This window comes from Oryzias melastigma, linkage group LG8 (assembly GCF_002922805.2).
Source record: "Oryzias melastigma strain HK-1 linkage group LG8, ASM292280v2, whole genome shotgun sequence".
NCBI classification, from domain to species: Eukaryota; Metazoa; Chordata; class Actinopteri; order Beloniformes; family Adrianichthyidae; genus Oryzias; species Oryzias melastigma.
The window spans coordinates 14,035,810-14,044,283 of record NC_050519.1 but is presented as its reverse complement, the minus strand read 5'-3'; the positions used below and the strand labels follow the sequence as shown (position 1 = coordinate 14,044,283).

At 39.9% G+C, this 8,474-nt stretch overlaps 1 protein-coding gene across 2 annotated transcripts in view; it reads right to left on the bottom strand.

Annotated features, from left to right (window-relative positions):
- Window positions 1-3,173: 3,173 nt before the first annotated feature.
- Window positions 3,174-8,474, bottom strand: part of luc7l3 (LUC7-like 3 pre-mRNA splicing factor) — a gene marked incomplete in the record, with an annotated part of 6,699 nt that continues 1,398 nt past the window's right edge. The window contains 7 exon segments of one of the 2 annotated variants that reach the window (XM_024272191.1): window positions 3,174-3,865; window positions 5,315-5,529; window positions 6,924-7,108; window positions 7,220-7,581; window positions 7,758-7,919; window positions 8,068-8,172; window positions 8,401-8,474. In XM_024272191.1, the coding sequence (XP_024127959.1) occupies window positions 5,348-5,529; window positions 6,924-7,108; window positions 7,220-7,581; window positions 7,758-7,919; window positions 8,068-8,172; window positions 8,401-8,474 (1,070 nt within the window). 2 annotated transcript variants of the gene reach the window in all.

Genomic DNA, 8,474 nt, shown 5'->3' with positions numbered 1-8,474 from the left:
ATCTGTTGGATGATGATCAATGCCGGCTGACATAGATTAAAGAGGAGAAAAGCGTGAGGTTTGAAAAAAGGGTTTATTTTTATCTGCCCATACAATTCTGTAAATTACCTCCATTGCTTTCCATTAGTCAGACTTGCTGACTGTCATTTGCTGTGCTGCAGCGGATCTCATCCCGGTTTGTCTCCCAGCTGAAGGGGGGAGAAGAGAGGAGCCATGTCAGCTCTGCGTGCAGAATTACCTTTTATTCCACCTGGAGAGGACTCCGTGTTGTGCATAACTGTCAAGTTTTATGGCACAAATTAGGCAAGGTCAGCCTTAGCTGTTGCCATGGAGACAAGGTTAAGGGATGATTTGGTGTTGCCCCCGTATCTCGGTGTGCTCTTTTACGGGGGAGATGTGTTGCACTTACACATCAAATCAGTGGATTTGATAAAAATTTCCTAACATTTCTTTTTATTGAAAATATATTTAGAAATGTGTGATTAATGCAGAGTTTGTGGTGCTGAACTAAGAAAAAAAATTGAATAGTGTGAGTTTTCATTATTTTTTTCCATTTTTATTGACACTCATTTCAACAAGGAACAAGTTCATGCTCGCTCTTTCACCCACCGAAGGACTTTGATGCCCAGGTGGGAGGACTGAGCACTCTAACCAGCTGCCTACCTGGCTCCGAATGGCTCATCTAGTGCCAGAACTGCTAACACTGCAGGATGCAAGCGGGAAACAAAACAGAAAGCACCGAGGAGGAGATGGTCAGAAAGAAAAGAAAAAGGGAAAAGCTGCTGGGCTGTTACTTCTCAGCTCTCAGCCCAGTCCTGTTGTGGAGCCATCTGCAGAGAGAATAACAAAGACACTGAAATGAAATCCTAAAGGCAGACATCCCTGCACAGTGCAGCAAAACAACCCTTACCTGTAGTGGAAAATGCTTCAAAGCTGGTGTAGCTTTTGGAAGTTTCCCTCAACATTTGACACAAGCAGCAGATCTTTTCCTGTGATATGGTTAAAGGTATCTCATGTGAACAACCTCCAAACAAAGATGCTGGAATCTGTTTTTGTACATTTTTTCTGACCTTTTAGGGCCGTAGAGAGTGTGCGTTAAATCTGTGAATCAGATGTGTTTGTGAAGCTTTGTGTAATCGAGTATTGCACTTGACACGGCGGCTGTCATCGCCGCAAAGAGGCACAGGTGTTGTGTACTAATGGGATGAGTGTGCAATGAATGCATTCCCTTTTCATGTAAATGAGACGGAGAAATGGGGTTATGGAAAATATTAACAGCCAATGTTATCAACGTAAAGACAGATAATAAAGATAAGTGAGTAGAATATGTAATTTTTTTTTAGAGTAGTAGCTTTTTCCTAAAGTTGCAGGATAGAGGTGAAAACGAATGACTATTTTAGTTGTTTTGACACTTTTTTTTTGCTTTAATGACCCACTCTTGCTCTGTCTGACCCTGAGCCATTAAAAATAATAATAAAAAATAATGGCGGATGAATGGAGCTAAAGCTGCATGGGCGAGTTTCCAACTCCCTGGGAAGCTTTGTAGGCACAATAAGGAAACTCTGGTTCTGGAGGCAGAGTGCAGCTTAAATAATTGAACTTGCATTTATGTTGAATGTTTTTCTTTTATAACCAGAAAGAAATGGAACCTAATTCAGATTCCTGTTGAATCAGCAGGTCTGATAGATTTCTACACTTTTATTAGTTGATTTCTAAACAACTTTTACATTATAGGGTTCAGAATAAGGTTCTTTATTTTAAAATGATGTTTGCTTTTTCAGGAGCTCTTCATAAAAGGGTTGTCACTCTGTGATGCAAACAGCTGATTAGTTTTAAGGCATTACCTCAGCACAAATGACAGACGCCTTGAGGGGGAAAATGACCGTCTATCAGCACTTGAGTGACGAGTGCCATAAGCAGATACTTAAATCTCCGTTATTAGCGCTGACAAATTGCCTCGTTTGCTCCACAGCCTGAATAGCTTGTGTTCTAACCTTCATTTCCATAAAATGGGTTCATGAAAATGATTTCCTTTCAAACTCATTTCCTGTTTTTCTTTGTATAAACTGCTGCTTGTTTTTAATTTACATATCTTATTTGTCTGTAATATAAAATCGTTTTTAGCTTTGCAAGCACTTTAATTCTTTTAGTAAGATGGTAAAATTCAGGAAATTCCTCCCAGCTTCAGTGACTCAGATATTTTTTCAAAATAAAGCTGCACTGCTGTGACTTCTGTCAGAGTATATCTATTAGTTTATTGGCATATACTGCCCTCTAGTGTAAGAGACTAAAAAAAAATGGATTAACCACAATTATTAAATAATCCACACATTTATTAGCATAACACTGAGCTTTACTTTGAAATCTGGGACGTAAAACTAACAAGCTCAAAGAAATAAATGTAGTAGCTTTATTAATGTATGAGTAAATTCTAATTTGGAAGATTTTAGAGAAAGAAATTAAAAAATATATTTTTCATTAAGAGTATGAATAGAAATGTCATTTTTAGGTAATTGTATCAATCTCCTAGATGGTTTAAACACCGTATTCTAACATATGCAAATAAACCTTTGTGGTAACTAAGGAAAATGCTGTATTAGAACCATCTTACTGCTGTAGTATGTTAGTGTTTGTTGCTTAACTTTTAAATTTACTGATAAGTTCTTAACTCCTCCAAATATTTATCATGTTCTTGTGGCATTTTTCTGATTATGAAGTGCATAAAGTAAGATTAAAATTATATTTCTATTTCTTTATTCAAATTGTTATATATCAGGAGACAAAAAATAAATAAATGCAGTTTGAAAAAGAGCTTATTTGTTACGTAGTAGATTAAATGGAGAGGAGAGAAGGTCCCTGATCTGATGGGGAGAGGGGCGGAGTTTATCTGGGCCAAAAGTCAAAGGCGAATTTCTAATGAACTACTACCACTCTGCAGAAACTAATCTCTAGAAAACTACACTTTTTTATTATTTTGCCTAAAAAAATGCATATTTATAAATAAGACAACTGAGAAAGCTTTTACAAAATACAAGTCAGTATTTCAAAGATACAGGAAGTCCAAAAAAGGAAAGCAAAGAAAAAGACAGGAGTTGCTTTTCTTCTGGCCTGAGCAGAAATAAATATCCCAACGCTGTAGAGAAAGAGGTTTTGCTTCAAAGAAAACACTTTTATTTTGGTTTAACATTTTTATTTAACATTACAACATGGACATAAAAAGGAAGGCAAAAAAACGAAACAAATGATGCATCTTCAAAATTTCTCGCTTGATCAAAAATAAATGAGAATATTTTACAGTTATGGGACAAGAGCAATCCACGGGAGATCTAGGCGGAAGAGCAGAGACGCTCCCTATCAAGGGTCTTTACATTGTACATACGCTTTTAACCGACTTAAAAAAAATAATAATAAAAATGAGGTCAGGAAGAGAGAGAAAACCCGACAAATCAACACAAATCACAAGCACTGTTTTTATTTTTAGATTTCAATTGTACTAAATACCAAGAAACATGGAGGATGTGTAAAGATTTCCAAAATAAAACAGAAAGAGCTTTTCTAATTTTGGTATTTAGGTGATATCTGTCTGGCTGCCATAGAAATCAATGAATTTAATGAAAAAGCAGATGAACCACGGCTACCCTCAACCTGCCTAAACAGATACAGGCAGCAAAAATATTAGGAAAAATGAAACGAACCCAAAACATATTGCTTCGCTCCTTGACAACACATGTACTTTATGCTGATTTCTTAAATAAGCCACTACACGTTTGTGGTTCACCTTGTTTTTAAGCAGCGATGTGTCAGGTTCAGGGTGAGGATGAGGATGCTCTTCCGTTTCTTCCTCCACCAGTTATCCCACCTTCCCCTGTGGGACAGAAACGGTCACAGAGAGTCGTGTTAGCAAAGACCCCCAAACTGGTGAGCAACAGCGCTAATACACACACACGCCGTGTCGTTTAACGTGGAGCATACAGGCACCGCCAACTGCTTTATGGTTCTTTTATTGACATTTTTTGAAAGTTTGTGACCAATCGGAATATTTAAATTAGAGGGAAAAACTAATCGATATTCCCTTTGCCAAAGTGAAAGTGTACTGGACAACTGATTCAGATGACACTTCAAACTGAAAATTGTTACTTTTTCTTTATATTTAAATGGATTAATAAAGATTTTAATGTTGTAGCTTCAAAATGACTTTCCATTAGATACAGAAGAACACAAATAAAGCTAAAAAAATGCAGGTCAGTAACAGTTTCAGCCGTTGGCATGAGTATATCATGACATCTTTGATCATTAAATCTAACACCCCCCCAATAAAAACAATACACAATAAAAAAAGCAGCAAGACAATTAAACAATCAATGTTCTTCTCTGACAAGCAACAGCATTCAAAATGGATGTGGGTAGAGAAAGGAGTACCTGGGGTGAGTACCTGCACAGTTTGACAGTCAGAGTATCCATGATTTTTAATTTGCCCTTTTTCTCATGTGGTCTCGCTCACAACACCAACGCTGTGTGAGGTGTGGAAGTCAGCTGCAATTCATTCCATAAGCCCTACCCTCCAGTTAGTTAAGGCTCCCCCCAACCCCACAAACATACAGTGCATGGCATTATCAGGCACAGAAGGCTGGACAACAGAATCCGCGGCATTTGTGACTTTTGTTACTAACTTGTCTGCGGCGTATGTACCTTTAGAGCGGGTTACAGCTAGAGGAGAAGAAAAAACATTCTCCCGAAATATGCAAAGTGTTCAAAAGCAGACAGAGACTCTAGAGCTCCTGTCTGGCTGGAAGGCAGCGTGACATTAAAACAGCAGTTACTACGTGTTCCTGTTTCAAAGTGAGAAAATGACATAAAGACACGTCAATGCAGGCAGGGAAGCTTGAATTAACTTAGTTTGCCGTTATGTCCAAAAGGAAAAATGAATAATAAAAGGTTGAATATACAATGATACGGACCAAAATAAAAAACAAAAAGCGAGACAAAATAAGGGGTACCTCTGGGCATGTTTGCTCAGGGCTACACTGGCCTTTCCCTCTTGGCTTTCTGTGATTGTTTTCTACATCCTTCTCATTCATCGGGCCTAGTCCTTCATCTTCAGTGCATACTTACGATGCACTAATCAAAAACAGGATAAAGATATTTGCATACAGTACATAACACAGTTAAAAAAAATGTATAAAGAATTGAACTGAAAAACAGGGGTGAAGAGGAGGGTGACGAGGAGGGAAAAGGAAAGGGGGAGGGGTGGAGGACAGGAAAGCGTGAAGGTGGGTTGAGAGCCAGGGGGAAGCGATGAGGAAGACGCACTTACCTGAGCCTGATCTGAGGTCCTATCAGATCAGTTTTAATTGGACTGAGTGTCACCTTCAGATTGGAGGAGCTCTTGCTGGCCGTTAAGCAGAGGGGAGGAGGAAGCTGGTTCGCTCTGCATGGGTTCCACCTCTGAGGAAGGCTTGACGGCAGCTGCATCACTGTCAGCATGCTTGTCTTTCTTAGAACTGCTCTTCTCCTCTGTCCCCTTACGATCTGACAAATCAGCACATGGATTTACGTCTCTATAGGTCCCTTTTGCAAGAATATAATTTTACATACAGATATTTCAGACTGGGCTTAAAGACACATGTCGATGAAATTTATTCAAACTGTTCTGAATCAGGCAAAATCATGACTTATAACACTTATGGCTTCTAGGCAATGGCCGAAATTATTATTTGAGTCACCGCCCAAATATATATTTTTTAAGGCCAGATTAATACCCTACTTTACATAGGAAAATCTGAGGGGTTTTACTTTATACAATGGACAGGACATTGAATGCAAACAGAGAGGAAGTCACAACATAATTAAAACATCAAGGAAAACAACTATCATTTTTTAAGTAAATCCTTTATTGATTTCTAATCAAAGTATTTTCTCTCCACTTTTGGCTTTTCACATCATCAATGCTTTACTTTCTATCTCAAACAGGTTGTTTTGGTTTTCTTTAGCTCAGAAGCAAAACACTGTGCTAAAACCCCCCCGTGACTCTCATGAGGAATAAAAATGTGATTCTTGAATATTTTACTAAGAAAATTAAATTGCATATAAGCAGTTTGCAAATGGTACAAAAACCTTGTTAATGTCATATAACAGTAAACTCCAAATGATTCAATTTGATATTAAATCATGACAAAAACAGCTTATAAACTTGATAGTTTAGGATCATTGTCTTTATATACGACATTCAGCCCAACAGTGACTCTAATACATAGTGGATTCATGTCTGTTATTATATTTAGAAAGTAGCATTTTTTAACGAGTGTCCTATGTATTGAATTTGTTGTATTTATCCGATCTGGGAAAATATTGTCGGAAACGAGTCCATGATTACATATAGCTGACACAACTGGTCAGCATAGCATCGTAGCATGATAGCATGAGTGTCTAACAGCATCGCTGTCTCCACATCAACGATTTTTATCAAGGTTTCTGTTGCTGCTGTAAGTCCAGTAGGTTTATCCTCCAGTTCTGGCTGGATCCTGTTAAAAATTACCGCATGTCCCCCTGCTTTAGCCGCCAAAACTAAACGCTATGTGGACATGAATTAACAGAAGTGAGGGGGGCGTCGTATCGTGTGCCCTGGCAAGTGTTCATTTCAGACTCTGCTTTTGGGTAATGTAGTTATTTTTCAATTGCAGACATATTATCAGAATATTACAAAATGGCTCTCCCTTGACTTTTTTTTGGGCGTCGTACTTATTGGTTGGTTCCGTCTCCCATAAGAATTTTATCCCGTCCCGGTTTCGAGATTAATGGCAGAAACGACTTCCATCCAAATGGAATCCCGTGATCCGCGGGATTCCTGAAAGTTCAGCCTCTACTGGGAACGCGTCAATAGATCAACAGAGGACGGGAGTGGGCCTTTAAAAAGTGTTACTCACCTTTGTCCTTTGATGAGTGCTCTTTTTCTTTCTCTTTTCCCCTGTCTCTGTCTCTGTCCCGGCTGCGGCTGCGCTGACGGTGAGACTTGCGCTCGGGGCTGCGAGACCTCCTCCTGTCGCGACTGCGGGAGCGGCGCTTTCTGTCCGAGCGGTCACGGCTGCGCTTCCTTTCTCTGTCCCGGCTCCTGTAATACAACAAGACAAGAAGTTAAAGAGAGCTCTGAATATGTGTGGATTACTGTGATAAACATTTTCAGATGTGAGCCTGGAATGTGGTTACAAATATTCAGGCGCACCTGCTGCGCTTGCGTTCCCTGTCCCTGTCCTTATCTCTGCTCCTGGACCTCCGGCGATCCCGCGATCTGCTCCGCTTCCTCTCCGATGTCCGGCTGGAATGGCGGCTGTGGGAGTGGCTCCGGCGAGATCGCCTATCCCTCTCGCGGTCTCTCTCCCGCTCCCGTTCTCGCTCTCGATCTCTCTCCTTCTCCCGCTCTCTCTCCCGCTCCCGTTCCCTCTCTTTCTCTCGTTCTTTTTCCTTCTCTTCCTCCTCTTTGCGCTTCTTCTCCCGCTCCTCCCTCTCGCGCTCGCGGTCTTCTCTGTCTCGCTTGAGTGCTGGGTTTTCCGTCTGAGGGTCCTCTGAGCGACGCCGCAGTTTCTCCTGTGAACCAAGAAGACATACTTACACTTAAACCTTCGCAAGAAGCTATAAGAAGCTATGTTGTTGCTTTCAAGCAGATGATAAATTAAGGTATTTTTGGAGCCAAAGTGGTTTTATCAACAGATGTCAAGGGGTTCATTTGATCGGAAAACAGATAGAAGGTGTGATCCTGTTACCTTCAGCTCCTCCACGGTGGATTTGATCTTGGCATAGCCCATATGCTGTTTGCCCATTAAATGGTCATCAACGCGAGACTGAGCATCACCCACGATGAGAAAGGCTCCACACACCTCACACACCTCCATCTGTTTCTCCTGAGCTGCAAAGCTTTCTATGGTCTGCAGGAAAAACATATAACACATAGTTTTGTCAGTTAATTTGTTTCCTACATGTTTAGAAATCAAAAGCTTGTATTTTATTTTTTCCTAGTTCAAATTAGTCTGCATATGAAGCAAAAATGTAAAAAAATTAAAAAGTCTGACTCACCGAGGGGTTAGAGCTGAGCAGTTCCCGCTCCTCCTTCAGCTGCTCCACCAGTTTCATCATTCCTTGAGCCTCCTCCACACGACCCTCAGACCCAAGTTCCTCGATCTGCAGAAACGTGAAACAATTTGGCTTTTTATTAGCTGAAAAGGGATAAATAATGCACAAGACAAATATATTTTTTTTAATGATTTTTTTGTTTAAGTATCCCAATTACTTAAACTCAACCTTAAAAGGTGCAAAATAGCCTTTATATACATTTTCTAATGACCTATCTTTTTAGATTTCGATCCATGATCACATTAAAAGCCTAATTTCATTCATAAGTGGGCTAACCTGAACAACCAAGTCCTCAATCTTTTCCGTTAGAACCTGGATCTTCTCTTCGTTCTTCCCTGCCGGACCAGGTC